General features: G+C 37.5%; 1 protein-coding gene and 1 non-coding gene across 4 annotated transcripts in view; both read left to right on the top strand.

Moving 5' to 3' along the window:
- TBL1XR1 (TBL1X receptor 1) overlaps positions 1-6,866 on the top strand; it is a 172,027-nt gene extending 165,161 nt beyond the window's left edge. For all 3 annotated transcript variants that reach the window (XM_043874841.1, XM_043874839.1, XM_043874840.1), the window contains 2 exons: positions 1,078-1,179; positions 2,026-6,866. In XM_043874841.1, the coding sequence (XP_043730776.1) occupies positions 1,078-1,179; positions 2,026-2,052 (129 nt within the window). In that variant the 3' untranslated portion in view covers positions 2,053-6,866. The remainder of the gene's footprint in view (positions 1-1,077; positions 1,180-2,025) is intronic.
- A 10,018-nt stretch (positions 6,867-16,884) lies between these two features.
- TRNAC-ACA lies at positions 16,885-16,957 on the top strand. The gene has a single exon. It is a non-coding gene; the product is annotated as a tRNA-Cys (tRNA).
- The last annotated feature ends 2,617 nt before the right edge of the window (positions 16,958-19,574 follow it).

Genomic DNA, 19,574 nt, shown 5'->3' with positions numbered 1-19,574 from the left:
GGTAAGTACTATTGAAAGAAAGAGTTGGTTCTTTTTTAAACCCCACAGTTGACTCTATAGATTTTACTCTGTACGTGAGCTTATTTTAGATTTTGTTGATGCCACTCCTTTCCCTCCTAATTAATTGTAGATATTTAATGTTTGCTATAATCATACTTTTTCATTAATCTCTTAGATTGTGAGAAATTTTAGGTAAGAGAGAAAAAACAGTAGAGTCTTCCCAATGTGATCAACTATATCCATGCATCTGTGGTTTCTGCAGTATTTCCAGACTGAACAGGAAAACAAGGAAACATGGTCTACCAGCTTAGTGATTAACTTAGGGCTGGCTCTGTCAGATGGTGTTTACAAGATATGTGTCTTGCTGCTATGTCGTTTTTAGGTAGTTCTGATACTTCTAGTTTGAATTTTTTAGGTCACCATGAAGCTGACACATACTTTCCTTGTTTGTCAGAACAGAACACCGGAAGCATGTTTTTCAGTTTCTCATAGGAGAACCTCTTACCTTTGTCCTGTTTAATGACTTGTTTCCTAAGAGAATATATTTTTGTACTGAGTTTAAATTATTGAATGGCAGCTGAGTGATTTTGATTACCATTACCAAAGGAATACAGTAATTGAGTTGTATTTATAAATTGGCTAAATTGATGATGAAATTGGTAGTGTTCCTGCTTATATGCTTCTTTTAAAATATCTTTTAGTAATAATGTACATATGCTCTTTTAGCTTTTTTATAATTCTTCTAGCTTTGGGATGCTTCTGGTGTCAAAGAGGCCAAAAGGATACCTTAGCTAAAAATGGTTGTCATTACTGGAGAAATTGTGTGTGTGTGTGTGTGTGTGTGTGTGTGTGTGTGTGTGTGTGTGTGTGTGAATGATCTGTTGAGAGCAGGTTAGTGCTACCATTTTTTGAAAGGAACATCATATTACGTTTCTGGTATTTCAGAACTTGTGTTTCAAGTTGAAGCTAAATCTTGCATTGGATTGCTGGAAATAAAGCCATATGATATTTTGACCTCAACATTTGAACATACATAATAATTTATCATTTTTAAGTTTCTGCTTCTCATTATTTTAGACAGGTGCTCTAGTTCACAGCTATAGGGGAACAGGTGGAATTTTTGAAGTTTGTTGGAATGCAGCAGGAGACAAGGTTGGAGCCAGTGCATCAGATGGTTCAGTAAGTATAATGAGGTTTTCCAAGGGGCTAAATGTGTGTGAGAGAGAGAGAGAGCATAGTGCATAAACGGGGCTTGTTGTGGTAGTGACTACCAAAGTGTTCTTTATAAGACAAATTTTATGATATGGGTATTGATCTTTTTCACTGAAGGCTCTATACTTTTCATATTCGTTTCATTCAAATAATGTAAATATAATTTAGAGTATCTTTGCCAAAGAGTGCCTTCAAGATCAAGAAATGGACTGTAAAACTTCATCAGTGAAATTAAGTATAGCATGGTATCTCTATGAGAGAGATTTGAACTTTTAATGCCTATTGTTGACCTTCTCTTGTAGAAGAGTGCTAGAAGGGGGCAATAGAGGCACTGAGGGTCTACATTGAGGAATGTGTGATACCAAGAGGCTTTCAGGGTGAGGCTGGCAATGTCTTTACAGAAATACTCGTTGTGGCTTCCAGAGTTCTGAAAGCAAAGGGAAGATGGAAAGAGTATAGCCATTGGCTGTTTACTGAAGCGATACCTTAATATAATCTGTAGTATCTTTCATTAAAATTGAAGACATATAATAGAAAATGGTCTACTTTGAATGTATTTATTTCTACTTTTTAATTAATAGAAAGCAAATCTTAGAAATTTTAGCCATGGTTCTTCTGTAGTGCGAGCCCATGATTGTTTCCTCTGTCTTCTTTCACGTAGGTTATCTGATTGTTTATGTCCATTGCTGTGATTACTTTTATCAGTTTCATGAACTTGGAACTAAGAAATAGATTCCAAACTGTACTATAAAAAAGTTTAAAACGTACAATGAAATTCTTTACACACTGGTTGATTATTTTAATTTCTTACAGGTTTGTGTATTAGACCTTCGGAAATAGCGCTACTAGTTGGAAGCCATGGACCGACTATGAATGTGTATATAGCCAAAATGACTGTCCCCGACCCAAGTACTGCTATAGTCCCTCTTGAACCATGGCCAGTCCACTACAGCCAAATCTAAGAGAAATATATACATACAGTGTATATAAACAAAATTGCACCCTGAAGATGACAGAATTTTGTCACAGCTTGTGAATTCTGTTCACCAAGTGCTGGAATCTAATCTGCTGTGCCCCTAAAATAGCATTTAGAAGTTTTGGATATGAAAAACAGAAGAGAGAAAAAATATGCGTTATAAAAGCAGCCCATACATGTACCAGTTTTTGGATACTAATGACAGCCTTGTTTATCCCCTTTGAATCAGCAGACACCATGGATTATATTCTTTTTTCCCTTCAGTAGTTTAGCAGTTTGTATGTACAGAGAAAACGGACTTACAAAACTTGCAGCAGTAGTTTGTTCTTGCTTTTAAACTTTTTTTGGTTTAGTTTATGGATGCATGAAGTAAGGGAGTGAATCAGTTTCTTGTTTATATTTTTTTTCACCTTTTAAACAAAAAAATTCTTAAAAATATTTTAATGCATTCTTTTGAAGAGATAGATGTTTGGTACATTTATGGCTCCCAGAGCATATATTCAATTGGTGCATGTTGTAGAAGGGGAAATTGGAAATTAAATGGAACTATATGACTTTGGTCATGTCAATCTGTAAGACACATCAGTAAAAGGGTATTATGCTCTGTTTTTTGTTTTTGCTTTTGCTTTGTTTTTCTGTTGTGGGGTTTTTCTGTTTTGTTTTGTTTTTTTGGTGATGTGGCTTAAATGCAATAGTTTCTTTTTTTGGGACATATTTCTGCCAATTAAAGACTAGAAGGGCACAAAATTTTTTTTAATACCATAGAGAAGATGCATAAAATTATCTTCTGATGTTTTGTAGCCATAACTAAATTATGGTTAAAAATGTGCACTATTGTGAAAAGGAGCAAAGTAGGTTTGGGTTTTTTTGTTGTTTGTTTGTTTCTTTTACTTTGTTTTTTAAGAGATTAAAATGTTTCTGGATAAGGAGTAGCTTCTCCAAAGTGTCCATCATTCTGTGTAGAAGCTTAAATATGTAATGTAACCAAACTCCAGTATTAAAAATCTCTCATGTTATTTTTCTTTATACAAAGCAAGATAACGGCATATAACACTGCCATTACATGGCAAAATGTTTGCTACCTTAGTTTAAAAACAATCTTTAAAACGAAAGACTTGCTTCAAGGTGTTCTTAAATAGCAGTGATTCAAAAATTTTAAAAAAGGTATAATTGCACTAACCTCCCAGCTGCTCCGATTCTGCGTTTGTGGTACTTGTGACTACATTTTCTCAAATATAGATAGATTTAAGCTGCTATGTTTTGTTTTTTTAGTAATCACTACTATATCATGTCTTTTACTCTGTTTATAATATCATGTATTTTCTTAAAGGTATAGGTATCAGATCAAACCTCCTCTTGTGCTCATGCAACTAAAAGCTAAAATATACAGAATTTACAAATGATAGCATGGGGCTATGTTTATATGTGTGATTAACAGGGTTTGTCATGATTAATGTAATAGTTCAGAAGTGTCAGTTTTGAAGAGAATAGTTGTCAAATTTACTATCGCAAAAATTTTAATTAAGGAATATCATTTATTATCAAGCTTAGCAAATTTATAACACTATTTCTGTCACTAATTATTTGAAGCTTTTACTGCTAAAATTTTAACCTATGTTTTAAGTAGAAACTGATTTAACCCAAGTAATGCAGCTTTGATTTTCAGCATTTGTTGTTTTGCTATTTTTACAAAACAGCATTGATTGAAGCAAGTCTTGGTTTTACTAAGGTAGGATAGCATTTGCTATTGGTAAAGAGAATAAATACACTTAATTTCACAATACATTGTTATATGTACCCCAGTTGTTGTTAGTGGGGACTAAGATACTGTAATAATATTTTTTAAAATTTACATCCAGAGAGGCAGTCATTCATGATGGTTTTGTGCCAGCTCTTTTTAGGGTTTTGGATCACATTATAGATATTTAGAATTATTACCCTGTGACTTACGTAGGAAACCTAATATGCTGAGTATCTGGCACTTGAAATCCTGCTTTTATTGCTGGAGGTCCACATCTGTGGTTGACCTCTGTTGTTGTTTTAAAAAAATAAATAAAAATTTAAAAATCTGTGCAATAATTTTTAAATGTGCTCCCAGGAATAGACACAAATGTTTTGAGTATGTTTAAGCTGCATTTTCCTTTAGCGATGCATTTGTCAGTTGCACTGAATTTAAATCTGAAAGTCAGAGGTGGTTATTGATAGTACTTTTTGTATTTTGATATGGACAATTTATTCATTTGCATACAGTTATTGACATTTTTTCCCCAGCTGATTAAAGATAGTCACGAAGTTCTGCAGTATAGCTGCCAAAATTGACAGCTACATGTTTATGGTGTTGTCATCGTCTCTGTTTGTTTGTTTGTTTCATCTTTAGGTATTTTACTTAAGCATAATAGCCACAGTAGAACATATAAAAGATTATAAATACAGAGCTTTATTATCCTGAAGTCGTGGGTCTTTTAAGTATAAACTATCAGAAAGGTATCCATTTTGTAGGCTTGGGTTCTTTGTGAGCATCCAGTTGTTTCTTTTTTTGCTGCTGTTTCTCGACGTCATCATTGCCTGCTGATGTGCCACGATGCTGCTCCAGTAGACACAAGTGAGGTTGCCTCTAATTTGAGCAGTAACATGATTATAAGAGACCAAGTTTCACAGCCTGTAAAGTTCTATATTTGGGGTTCTTGCTTATTTTTTCCTTCCTTTTTTTTTCTTTTTGCCCAATCTAAGAACTTATCTGAAGATCTGTTGATTCCGGTAGATTTTCTGTGGTGTTCATTATATGTCATTGTTGTATAGGCTACTGTAAGACACTTGTAAGGAAAAATAGAGAGGAAAACTTAAATGAATAGAATACTCATTGATTAAAATAGAATAAAGAAAGAGCAGCTGTCATTCTTGAATATCATAAAGGAATATCTTTTTTTCTTCTTCATGTAGGATATCCCGTAAATTCTTATCTTTGTTCCATTCTCAGTTTACTGTCATTGATCGGGTACCATCATTAACTTTGACGTGACTTTTAGAAGTGATAACTTTTAATTTCCTAATAGGTCTTAGGGTGTACTGAATTCTGTTTTAATTAATTATTCTCTAGGTAAGTATGTTTTAGGATTAAACACCTTTTACAGATACTGAAAGTGCCTCCTTTTGTGGTGTAAAAAACAAATTATGGTGCAAAAAGTAATCATTAGATTGAATTACATGAAGGTTTTTTGCTTTTTGACATATAGAAATGTCAAGAGAAAGGCCAAAGATTTGTACTTTTTCACTTAACTTATAAAGCACTCCTTTTTTCCTTAAACTTACTTCTGTCAAATTAGATTTAATGAGAGAGTACTATTTTTAAGGAGCTATCTGTTTATGTAGAATGATTTTGTTAAGAGTAATGTAAACTATTACTGAATAGAGGCCTGAAGAGGAATGCATTTTTGCTGTTTAAAGGAATCAGAAATGACCGTTCTTATGTCAGCAAAGATGTTAAGTTTTACTAGATAAGCAGAAAAAATAAATCTCAAATGCAGTGCTATTTACTCTTTTCAAAACAGTTTTCATTTTCTTAAGCACATTGTACATTTCTGTAGAACCTGCATTTTTTCTCGCATGCTAAAAACGGTACTTGCATTTGGTGAATTACTGTTGACAATTTCCATAGAAATCCTGTTTCAGTGGACCAACATTGTGGCATGGCAGCAAATGCCAACATTTTGGGGAATAGCAGCAAATCTACAAGAGACCCTGGTTGGTTTTTTTGTTTGTTTTTTTCTTCTGAATCAGCAGGGATGGAAGGGGAGTAGGGAAGTTATGAATTACTCCTTCCGGTAATAGCTCTGACGTGTCACATTCAATATCAATTAAAAAAAAAAAAAAACATGAATCTAGTTAAGTGTAGAAGAGAGAGCAAAAAAAGAGGAAGTGTTCACTTTTTTAATACACTGATTTAGAAATTTGATGTCTTATATCAGTAGTTCTGAAGTATTAATAGCATTCTTTATTTCTGCCTTTATGTTGACAGTGTTGAAGCAGGGTGAATAACTCGGGCATATATATTTTTTTTAATTTTCTCGTAATCTGTTTCATGATGTTTTCTTTGGAGTTTATGGATAAGTTCAAGAAAACATTCTGCATGTTGTATCTAGTCTAATGTACTTATCCATCTCATCAAAAACAAAAACACGCAGACTGCATTTCGTAGCTCTGTAATCCCTAAATACAGAAGTAATTTTCTTCTTTCCTGACTTTGACATTGTAGCTATAATGTTCTAATTTTTGATTTCTACAAATCCTTTGGGTCTAATTCTGTGAGCCTACTTATAGCACTGGATTAAAATGTCTGCATCATTTCTTTAGTTATCCAGTTAACTTTAAAACTGTTGTAAAAGTGTAAACCAGCCCATGACAGTCTTTTGTACATGTTGAAGAACTTTGTTGTTCAGTTTTCATGACTGTTGTGTAAGGAAGACTGATACAGATACTCTATGCTGTCCTGGACCATGTTAATTACACTTGCGATGTATTTTGGTTCCACATCACAATGATTTGTCCCCAATGACCCTTTTATCCTTTCTAGGCACATTTTTTGTTGTTGTTGCAGTTTCCCTTTGCATTGTATTGCTTTGACAACTGTAATTTGAATCAGATCTGAAAGAGGTCCAGAATAAAATATATTTTGATATTATGTTGGCTGTGTACATATATAAAACCTTTGATACCTATGTAGTTTGTATGGACTATTTCCTAGTCAAGTAAAGGGAGAGGGATGCTCTTGTTTACAATTTCTTGTTTACATTTTATTGCAATTACTCCTCCGATGTTCTTTTGTAGAATAAAGTTTTTTGATCTGAGTTAGCCTTCATAACATAGAACATCATGTTGCTTCTCCCATGCTGGTGTTACCAATCATAACAACTGCCATCAGAACCCAAACCACTGTATTTCATAAATTTACTGTTTTACAAGACACACATAAAGTAAGCCCATAGGTAAAAGTGCAAATTTTACTATTTTATTACTTCTCGTAGGAGATAAGATTTTTTAAATGAAGGGTAATTTACTATTTTTATTAAAGAATAATAGAGCATTTAATCAGCTAAGGAATAGCAATTACTTTTGAATTATTTTAAAAAATCAATATTGTACTTTAAAAGACATTGACATAATCAGACAGACAGAGTCATTTGATTAGCATGCATTTGAGCACAAAACAATGTGTGTAAGTTGAAGATTTTTAGGACGGGGTGCTCAACTTCCTTAGTGCTCTTTTTTCTTCATAGATACCTACTATAATTTAATAATTTTCTTCCTTAGCTAGTGGTATATGTTGCTAACAAATCTTATAATCTGTGAGGAAAGATACTAGGCATCTTCCAGTTTTAATTAATCCCAACTCCTTTAGAATTACTGAGAGGTAATAATTTTTGAAGAATCATTGAGCATATTTTTTGTCTTTTTTTTTTTTTTTTAAACCTTGCACCCTCCAGGTATTCTACCTTTCCCTTCGATTTCCTGAAGCATAAATTTACAGGCATATAAAGTATGCCTGAAGCATACTTATAGGCATAGCCTTGTCATGTTTTATTAAACGATAACCTACTACAGTTACTGGAACTTTCTGACAGCCTTTCATTTTCAAAGGGTTAACTTTTATTGCATGGCATAGATTGTTAATGTTCTGCATTTTACACTTTATTCAAAAGTGTTGGACAACTAAGGATTATAATCTGTATCAGCTTGTGGTGAAACAAATCAATTTGAATAGTTAACAGAAGGGGTTATTTGAAACTTCCTAGTTCTTATACTTTACTATAGGTCAGATTTCTTACCTATTATAATACATAGCAGATAAAATTAAAGTTGACTGTTTCCCTAGCATATTCACTTAAAAATGCAGTGGAGGAAAAGACACTATGGACAGTAGTTTTATGGTGCTTTTCTCTGCTGTACCAAAGCTCTCTGTCAACAATGAAATGTTAACCCTCTGCTACTTTTTCTGCATGTTTCTTCTCTTCAAATGTCATATCTCAATGCTTACTTGTCCTAACTTGTAATATTTTTGTATTAAATTTTTTTAGGAGTTCCTTGTAATTTCTTTATAATTTAAAATATATTAAACACAAAGTGTTTAGTAAAGTACAGAAAGACAATTATCACTGTTTCTTGGTTGTTGGGTTTGTATGATCGATTGTGCAAACGACTCACATTTTAAGAACGATGACCAGTGGAGTGTAATCTACACAGAAAAATACACCATGATTCTATTAAGAAAGCAAGCCATCTTAGAAAGTGATACAATCCAGTGTCAGAACGGGCTGCTTTAAGAGATACTGCACCACCAGAAATATCAAAATCATCGGTCGCAGGGCTCCCTGGTAGGACTGCTGTGCAGGAATTTAAGCAGTGAATGGATACCTCAAGCAGTCGACTCTTAGGTTAAAAATCCAGTCACACTGAACTACTCGGTCTGAGAGTATTCATCTGGAGACATCGGCTCCCAGAATCTCACACATTTCTTATTATGGGATTTTGAGAAGTCTTCATGTTGTCAGGTCCTCTTCCTCCACATAAGCTTTTACTGACTTAATCTACACACACTACTTGACCAAGGTAATAATCTGGTTTCCTACTCTGGTACTTGAGCAGAATACCTCAGGGCAAGGAATAGTGAAATTCCTAAGAGGAATGGCAAGCTGCCGTCTGGTGTGGGTGGTATCTTAATGAAGGCCCACAGTCATCAGGTAACTCAGGTTGCATTCAATACGACATAAAACTGTAGCTATGAAGTAAAAATACACCCTGTGAAGTGGTTGAGATAAACTTCATTTTGAAGTTGGACCAATGTGTTGAACTCAAGGAAGTCTAGAGTGACTTGACTTTACCATAATTAGAGGTAAGTACATTTCACTCCTTAAACAATATTGATTGACTTGACTCCATTGAAACTTTTTAATGTAAAATGCATGGCCCTACCTTTACCGTCTCACTAATATGATATCACTAGATATATGTGCTTTTTTTAAAGTTTGTGTGCCATAGATGATATTAGTAAGTACATGCTTGTAAAGAAATTAAAAGATTCCCATTTCGAAATTCCCAACCAGTTCCTCTGTGGTTACACAGTTCAGTCCAGTCGCTCAGTTGTGTCTGACTCTGCACACAAACTTCCCTGTCCACAAAGTTCCCGAAACTTGCTCAAACTCATGTCCATTGAGTCGGTGATACCATCCAACCATCTCACCCTCTGTCGTCCGCTTCTCCTGCCTTCCATCTTTCCCAGTGTCAGGGTCTTTTCAAATGAGTCAGTTGTTCACATTAGGTGGCCAAAGTATTAGAGTTTCAGCTCCAGCATCAGTCCTTCTAATGAATATTGAGGACTGATTTCCTTTAGGATGGACTGGTTGGATCTCCTTGCAGCTCAAGAGTATCTCAGGGGACTCTCGAGTCTTTTTCCAGCACCGCAGTTTAAAAGCATCAATTCTTTGGTGCTCAGCTTTCTCACATCCATACATGACCACTGGAAAAGCCATAGCTTTGACTAGATGGATCTTTGTTGGCAAAGTAAATGTATCTGCTTTTTATTACGCTGTCTAGATTGGTCATAACTTTTCTTCCAAGGAGCAAGCATCTTTTAATTTCAAGGCTGCAGTCACCATTTGCAGTGATTTTGGAGCCCAAGAAAATAAATTTTGTCACTGTTTCCATTGTTTGCCCATCTATTTGTCATGAAGTGATGAGATCAGATGCCATGATCTTAGTTTTCTGAATGTTGAGTTTTAAGCCAACTTTTTCACTCCTCTTTTTCACTTTCATCAAGAGGCTCTTTAGTAGTTCTTCACTTTCTGCCATAAGGGGTGGTGTCATCTGTATATCTGAGGTTATTGATATTTCTCCTATCAGTCTTCTGACGGGAGCTTCTTCCAGCCCAGTGTTTCTCATGATGTACTCTGCATGTAAGTTAAATAAGCACGGTGATGATATACAGCCTTGAAGTACACCTTTCCCGATTTGGAACCAGTCTCTTGTTCCGTGTCCAACTCTTAACTGTTACTTCTTGACCGGCACACAGGTTTCTCAAGAGGCAGGTCAGGTGGTCTGGTATTCCCATCTCTTTCAGAATTTTCCACAGTTGGTTGTGAGCCACACAGTCAAAGGCTTTGGCATAGTAAATAAGGCAGAAGTAGATGTTTTTCTGGAACTCTCTTGCTTTTTCTGTGATCCAGCGGATGTTGACAGTTTGATCTCTGGTTCCTCTGCCTTTTCTAAATCCATCCTGAACATCTGAAGTTCACAGTTCACATATTTTTGACACCTGGCTTGGACAATTTTGAGCATTAACTTTGCTAGCATGTGAGGTGAGTGCAGTTGTGTGGTAGTTTGAGCATTCTTTGACATTGCCTTTCTTTGGAACTGAAATGAAAACTGATCTTTTCCAGTCCTGTGGCCATTACTGAGTTTTCCAAATTTGCTGGCATATTGAGTGCAGCACTTTCACAGCATTATCTTTTTAGGATTTGAAATAGCTCAACTGGAATTTCATCGCCTCCACTAGCTTTTGTAGTGATGCTTCCTAAGGCCCTCTTGGCTTCACATTCCAGGATGTCTGGTTCTAGGTGAGTTACACAGTTAACACTTTGGTATGTGTCCTTCCAAACATTTTGAATACTTGTTTTAAAGGAAAAAAAAAAAAAAGGATTGTGATAGTCACTGATTTGAGAGACTAGCTTTTTCACTGATACTGTCAGGACCTCCTGTGCCATCACTGTAGGTACTTTATATTGTAGATGTGGAGTCTACCATAGAGATTAGAGCATGGATTCTGCCTGACTGGATTGAATCCCAGTTCCATTCCTGTTTGACCTAAGGAGTTACTGTCCTGGCTTTCCCATGTGTGAAATGAAGCTAGCAATAGTAGCTGCCTCATACATTAGTTATGAGAATTAAAATTGTTAACATATATGAAGCCCTTAGAGAAGCATGCCTGCTTGTATAGAGCATACTGTAAGTTGTGATTTTGACTTTTAATGGTTGCATTGTATACTATAATTAGGCCCCTATAATGTATATTTACTTTTTCACTGTTTCCTATTATAAACAGTGGTGCTGGAACAAGGAAACAAATATTTGTATATCAGTAGGACAGACTCAACAGTTCATTCTGATGTACACCTCTGGTTAATAGGCATTTTTAGAGAATCTGTAAAACTTGCCACCCACCCATTTTCTGACACTAACTGTTATTTCAAAAGGAGTCACTTAGTAACTTGTGGAAGGGGGATTTCTTGGGGGAAAAAATGCCATGAGTATTTTTTTAATGTACATAGAGGAGCAAGAGAGAAAATAGACCAATAAATGACCCTAATGTGTCAGGAGTCAGCAGAAAACACCAAATATGTCGAGCTTACATTACTAGTGATTAAATGTTAAAGATATGAGGAAGATTTTTTTAAACATGGAAGAATATTTCCGCCACAGAACATGATATTTAGGTTAAATCCAATTATAAATGTATGGAACTACCGGAATATTTATACTAATGATGGGAGCCAATTTCCTGGTCCACGTGCTAGAATAGTATCATGTGGTTCTTTTTTTCCAGGACTTCAAAATTTTTCCAGTTTGGGACATTTTACCTTCTTGATCCCTGGGTCGTCTTCTGTTACATTTTCAGCACATGCTTATTTTTTAAAAACCTAGGATGTCCCAGGAAGTGCCTTTCCCACTACAATAGTGAGAATAGGTGGTATTCCACCCAGGACCTGCTAGATCATACTGTATGTGGAGCAAACCTCCATGTCGTATGCCAGGCTCCTAGAGTTTCTAACGCACAGGACACCTGGAGAACCACTCCAGTGTATTCTGGCAGTCACTGCTGCTGTGCTCAGGTGTGAGGCCAGCGTGGTTTCTGCCTCCACATAGGTAATTTTTTTTTTCTCCTGGATTCCTAAGGAGTCCTTGTTCCTGAAATTCTAATTTCTCAGGATATGGCTAGGTGTTGTGCCCTTCTGAATCAGTCTTTGACCACTGTACACCATAGAGTAAGCACACAGTCACCTTTCAAAACCTTACTAAATTTTGAGTATGTTTTCTCTTCCCATGATACCTTGAGCTTGGCTCAGGCCCAGCGGTAGTGCTCCAGAGTGCTCAACAGGCCTGGGGTGGAGGGAGGGATGTCTTAGGTGGTGATGGAGATTGGCAAGGTCCAGGAGCACTGAACCATCCACACCGCCAGAGGACTGGCACTCCCGAGTACTGACAGGACACAGGGCCCTCTAGTCAGGGTATTCCTGGGCTCATATGGGTAACCTCTGTGGGAAGGTTCAGGTCTCTGGAGTCTGGAAAGGTTTCCGTGCATCTAGAAGAGACCATCATGACCCAGATTAAAGACAAGGGCAGTAACTGACTTAAGTATGTCTGGTCTTCATATTTCCTGGAAGATGGTGGAAGCTCTGCCACAGTAAGAGGACTTGTCAAATAGCTCAGGAGGTTATGGTTGCTTCAAGTTTTTTTTTGTTTGTTTTTTTTATTGGAGGCTAATTACTTCACAACATTTCAGTGGGTTTTGTCATACATTGATATGAATCAGCCGTAGATTTACACGTATTCCCCATCCCGATCCCCCCTCCCACCTCCCTCTCCACCCGATTCCTCTGGGTCTTCCCAGTGCACCAGGCCGGAGCACTTGTCTCATGCATCCCACCTGGGCTGGTGATCTGTTTCACCATAGATAATATTGATGAAAATATGTGGCAATGCCTGGGAAGGGGGCCATGGAATAGAGGCTAAGAGTGGGAGCAGGCAGGAGAGCAGGGTCAGATTAGCCTTGTGAATTTAAGTGGCTGAGGAATCTGTGTCTTGTATTCAGTCACATTCTTAACTAGCCACACTGAAACAGACGCACCTCCTGTAAGCTTTCTTCCCCATATTCATGTAATCGCCTGCACCCAGAATGCCTTCTCCCTTCCTTCATTTGCCTAATTCTTCATTGTCAGGTTCAGCCAAGCAAAGTGCTTCTCAGAAGACGGGCCACTCCCTACTCACTGTGTCGTGCCTGCCTTCTGCCTCTGCCCCCTCTCTGGAGTGGGTGCCTCGGCCGCCCTCAGCACCCTGTCAATAGCTCTGGGGATAACATGGCTTCCTGGGCTGCTGCTACTCAAGTTCCTGAGTTCCTGAAGGGCAAAGTCTATCATATACTATTCTCTCTCGATTCTGAGAACCTCGGACAGTGCCTGGGGGAAATAACTGTTTGATTAATAAAGGATGGAAGGCACACATAGGGAGTAAATAAATAGTGAAGACAAGAAGGTCACATACTGTTGTGACAAAAAGCACCATGTTTTTCTTCTGGATGTGAGCTGGAACAAATTCCTTTATATTTGGGCATCAATTTCTTACATTTAAGAAATATCTATATAAGATATCTTGCTTTCAAGGTAGTTTAAAGGATTAGTGTTCAAATAACTTGTTTAGTACAGTGGCTGGCGTAAATTAGGCTTTCATATGTGGCATGATTATTACTGTTGCTATTTTTCTTGTTATAAACATGCCAGAGAAAACATTCATTTGACAGAATAATTTGTTGAAAATAATCGGTTGTAATTAGTTTACAAAACACTGCTATTATAAGTGTGAATGTGGTAGGACTTATTGAATAAGCTATTATTTACAGTTGCATTTTGCTGTGGTGGAGCATCTTAAAATATGATTGTGTGTGTGTGTGTGGTATGGAACTTACTTGGATGGTGATGATGGGTGTATCTGGGTAATCACTTCCTTTGTGTTTCTTTATTTGTAATTTTTTCTGTCTTGCCCTTAGTCTCCACTAATTTTTTTTGGCATTGTCAAGAATTGGAGAATGCACTTTTAAAAGCAACTCTGTGCCAGACATCCATTTTGTAATCTATTATTTATAGGAAAACATCAGAAACTGCATCAATATTAAGAACCAAGTTTCTAAAGGAGTGGCTTTTCACATTTCACTGTCTTTTGTCTTGATTTCATTTATCTCACTTAGACTTCAATTTTGAAACATTAATCAAGGTCACAATAGCACTCTGCTTTTGTGTATTGGGTCACCTTTGTTTTTCAGGCTTAGACCTTTTGTTCTATATATTTTTTTCCCCTTATGGTAGTAATACATGCTCATTTTAGAAAAATTTTAAGAAAAAATGTTGAGGTGTATGTGTTAATAAAGGAAAATTCACAGGAATAAGTTTTATCTAGCTTTGAGCAGGATGTTTTGGTACTGCTAAATATAGGCCTTTCAGCCATTTCAATGAAAATAGCATCCTGCTGACCACCTTGGGATGTGTAACATGAGTAAAAAAAAATGGTTATTTCAGGTCACTGAGATTTTGTTATGATAGTGTACTCATTCACCCCTACCTCTGACTCACATGGGCATTCTCTCCTATAATAGTCTCTGTTAGCTACCTAATACTCTAGACACTTTTATGTGTTTATAAACATAAATCAGTGTTTTGCTTTAACATAAAGGGGATTATGGTGTACTTGTTTTTGTCTGGCTTGATTTTATTTCATTTAGTATGTTAAGACATCTTTCCATGTCGTTCTTTTTCAAAACAGCTTTACTGAGCTCTAATTGACATAAAGTACGTATTTACATTGTACAAGTTTATGTGTTTCTACCTATGTAAATAACCTGTGAAATAATTACACTTACAAAATGAGCTTATCTATCCCCTTTGAAGTTTGCTCTGGCCCCTTGAAAATGCCTGTCTTTTAGCCATCCTTGTCCTGCCCCTACCATTCTCAGCAAAGATGTGTGGCAACATGCATGGAGTATTGCCAACCAAGAAGGCTTGTCCAAGCCTTGGTGTTGATGTTGAAAACTCGGCCTCTGTGCACCAGTGATGAACTGAAACTCAGAGACAGGATTTGGGATGAAGTAGAAAGGAATTGCTTTAATGCTTTGCCAGGGAAGCGGGACACAGGGGACTCTTGCCCTCAACTGTGTGTTCCCAACCCAGGAGAATTTGGTGGGGAGTTCTATACAAGTGGTTCAAGGGCAGAGGTGCTGGGGTGTGTCAGCGTGTGTGTGCAGGGCAGGCAGTCTCCTAATGAGCTTCTCTAGAGTGAAGAATGCCAGCATCTCTATTTTGGGAGGTTTTAGTTCTATAGAAGAGCTCAAAGGTAATAGGTTGGTACAAAAGTAATTGCAGTTTCAGATTGAATTTTAAATCATTATATCTAGGCTCAAACACATCTTTATTCATCAAAATAGGAACCATTAGAAGCAACGCATTTTTGTCAATGAAAAATAAGCTTGTTTATTCTTTTTATGCTCCTTTTTAGCATAAAAATGTGTGCTTTGGGATTTGATGAACTCTTGGAAAGCATTTTCTATCTCCTGCTGGCTGTGGAAGCATTTTCCCTGCAAAAAGTTGTTCACATGCTTGAAGAAGTGTTAGTCCATCGGCGAGAAGTCAGGTTGAATGTGGTGGATGAGGTAAAACTTGATAGCCCAATTCGTTCAACTTTTGAGGTGTTGTTTGTGTGACATGCGGTCTGTCGGGCGTTGTTGTGGAGAAGGATTGGGCCCATCCCCTTGACCGGTGAGGACTATAGGTGTTGCAGTTTCTGGTGCATCTCCCATTTGCTAAGCATGCTTCTCAGATGTAATGGTTTCGCCAGGACTCAGAAAGCTGTAGTGGTTCAGATGGACAGCAGACCACCAAACAGTGCCCATGACCGTTTTTTGTAGGCTTTTTTTTTTTTTTTTTTTGGTGGAATTTTGGTTTGGGAAGTGCTTTGGAGCTGCTGCTTGGTCCGGCCACTGAGCTGGTTGTTGCTGGTGGTTGTATAAAATCCACTTTTCGTCACACGTCACAGTCTGATTGAGAAATGGTTTCTTGTATAAAATAAGAGAAGACACTTCAAAATGACGATTTGTTTTTGATTTGCAGTCAGCTCATGAGGCGCCATAGCTCAGTTGGTAAAGAATTCACCTGCAATGCAGGAGACGATCCGATTCCTGGGTCTGATTTCCCTGATTGCTGGGTTCGATTCCCCAGTTTGATTCCTGGGTTGGGAAGATCCCCTGGAGAAGGGAAAGGGTACCCACTCCAGTATTCTGGCCTGGAGAGTTCCATGGACTGTATATGTATAGTCCTTGGGGTCGTAAAGAGTCGGACCCAACTGAGCGACTTTCACTTTCCCCTTTATGAGGCACCCACTTACCGAGCTTTTTCACCTTTCCAGTTTGTTTCTGAATGATCATAGAACGGTCAGCGTTGAGTCCTTTGGCAACTTCCAGTGTGGTTGTAAGAGGATCAGCTTCGATGATGGCTCTCGGTCGTTGTCAGCGTCTGGCCTGCCACTCCACTCCTCGTTCTCAAGACTCTCGCCTCCTTCACAAAACTTCTTGAACCACCGCTGCACTGTATGTCCATTAGCGGATCCTGGGCCAATGCGTTGTTGATGTTTCGAGTTGTCTCTGCTGCTTTTGGACTCATTTTGAACTCAAATTTAAAAATCAGTCAAATTTGCTTTTTGTCTAACATTATTTCTATAATCTAAATATAAAATACACAGCAAGCAATGTCATTAGCATAAAAACACAATGAGAAATGTGCATTAAAGTGATATGTAACATAACCACATTTATTTAGGAATATATTCCAGTGTCATGCCAAAGTTCAACAGTGCAAAACCGCAATTACTTTTGCACCAGCCTAGGGACTTCCCTGATGGCTCAGACGGTAAAGCGTCTGCCTACAATGCAGGAGACCCAGGTTCAATCCCTGGGTCAGGAAGATCCCCTGGAGAAGGAAATGGCAACCCACTCCAGTACTCTTGCCTGGAAAATCCCATGGACAGAGGATCCTGGTAGGCTACAGTCCATGGGGTCGCAAAGAGTCGGACACGACTGAGTGACTTCACTTCAATACGTGTTTACCTTGAGACGGAAACTGGATCCCGTCCCTGTTGTTTCTTGATTGCTCTGCTCGTCGCTGAGTACCCTTCCTTCCCTGATTGGCAACTGCTTGAACCTGCATTTGGAACTCATGGAGACTGAAGCCTGTTCCCTATAAACAAGAAAACGGGACAGAAATGCTTTCATGCCCAGGAAACCCACAAGACCCAGCTCAATTTCAGTGTCCAGATTTTACTGGGGCTGGGTCACATCTTTGAAGGTTGAGCTGATAACTCTCTGGCCCATGCTCACCCCACCCCCGTGGTATATTTTTCTCTATCCATTTACTTTTTTTTTTTTTTAGTTGGAGGCTAATTACTTCACAACATTTCAGTGGGTTTTGTCATACATTGATATGAATCAGCCATAGAGTTACACGTATTCCCCATCCCGATCCCCCCTCCCACCTCCCTCTCCACCCGATTCCTCTGGGTCTTCCCAGTGCACCAGGCCCAAGCACTTGTCTCATGCATCCCACCTGGGCTGGTGATCTGTTTCACCATAGATAATATACATGCTGTTCTTTCGAAATATCCCACCCTCACATTCTCCCACAGAGTTCAAAAGTCTGTTCTGTACTTCTGTGTCTCTTTTTCTGTTTTGCATATAGGGTTATCGTTACCATCTTTCTAAATTCCATATATATGTGTTAGTATGCTGTAATGTTCTTTATCTTTCTGGCTTACTTCACTCTGTATAATGGGCTCCAGTTTCATCCATCTCATTAGGACTGATTCAAATGAATTCTTTTTAACGGCTGAGTAATATTCCATGGTGTATATGTACCACAGCTTCCTTATCCATTCGTCTGCTGATGGGCATCTAGGTTGCTTCCATGTCCTGGCTATTATAAACAGTGCTGCGATGAACATTGGGGTGCACGTGTCTCTTTCAGATCTGGTTTCCTCAGTGTGTATGCCCAGAAGTGGGATTGCTGGGTCATATGGCAGTTCTATTTCCAGTTTTTTAAGGATGGCTGCTTTCCAAAAGTCTACAAGCAATAAATGCTGGAGAGGGTGTGGAGAAAAGGGAACCCTCTTACACTGTTGGTGGGAATGCAAACTAGTACAGCCACTATGGAAAACAGTGTGGAGATTTCTATCCATTTACTTTTAATCTATATGTCTTCATCATTAAAATGGGTTTCTTGTAGAATACATAGAGTTGGGTCTCGTTTTTTGTTCTATTCTGACAATATCTTTTCTCTTCCAGTTTTATGGAGGTGTTACTGACAAAAATTATGTATATTTAAGGTATTTAAGATGTTTTGATATGTGTGTACCTTGTGAAATGTTTACCATAATCAAGCTAATTAATATATCCATTACCTGACAGTGACCTTTTTTTTTTAATGTGTAATGAAAACACTTTAAATTGACTCTCTTAACAAATTTCAAATATAATACATTATTATTAACTATAGTCACCATACTTTACATTAAGTCTCCAGAACATATTCATTTTATAACTGGAGTTTTGTACCCTTTGACCAACATTTCCCCTTTTCCCCATCCCCCAGTCCCTGGTAAATATTCTACTCTCTCTTACTATGAGTTTAACTTTATTATTCTGTAAATTCCATGAATAAATGAGATCACATAAATATATGTCACATTTTTTGTTCATCCGTTAATGGACATTTGTTTCTGTATCTTAGCTACTTTGAACAATGCAGCCTTGAGTGTGGGAGTGTAAATATCTCTTTGAGTAGTGATTTTGTTTCCTTTGGATATATTTCTAGAAGTGGAGTCGCTGGATCATATGGTAGCCCTATTTTTAATTTTTTGACTTTGTGATAATAGCCATCCTAACGGGTATAAAATGTTACCTCATGATTTTGATATGCAATTCCTTGATAGTTTGTGACGTTGAATATCTTTTCATATACCATTGGCCGTTGGTACATCTTCTTTGGTGAGATGTCTATTCAACTCCTTTGCCCGTTTTAAAATTATTTGCTTTTTTTTTTTTACTAATGATGTATGAATTCCTTATATATTTGGGATTTAATCCCTTATTGAATATATGGTTTGCAAATATGTTCTCCCATTCCATAGCTGCCTTTTCATTTCATTTACTGTGATTGTTTCATTTACTGTGCAAAATTTTTTAGTTTGATATAGCACCACTTGTTTATTTTTACTTTTATTGCTTATGTAAAATCTTTTAATTGGTACATTTAGACAATTAGCATTCAAAGTGATTACTAATATGCTGCTAATAAGGGCTTCCCTGGTGGCTCAGTGGGTGAAGAATCTGCCTGCAGTGCAGGAGACCTCGGTTCGATCCCTGGGTTGGGAAGATCCCCTGGAGTAGGAAATGGCAACCCACTCCAGTATTCTTGCATGGAGAATTCCATGGACAGAGGAAGAATCCTGGCGGGCTACAGTCCATGGGGTCACAAAGAGTTGGGCATAACGGAGCGACTTAGCACATAGCACAGTACAATATGCTGCT

The sequence above is a fragment of the Cervus elaphus genome, chromosome 19 (assembly GCF_910594005.1).
Source record: "Cervus elaphus chromosome 19, mCerEla1.1, whole genome shotgun sequence".
In the NCBI taxonomy this organism is placed as follows: domain Eukaryota; kingdom Metazoa; phylum Chordata; class Mammalia; order Artiodactyla; family Cervidae; genus Cervus; species Cervus elaphus.
Note: the sequence above shows the minus strand (reverse complement) of the source record. Positions and strands in the feature narration are given on the sequence as shown.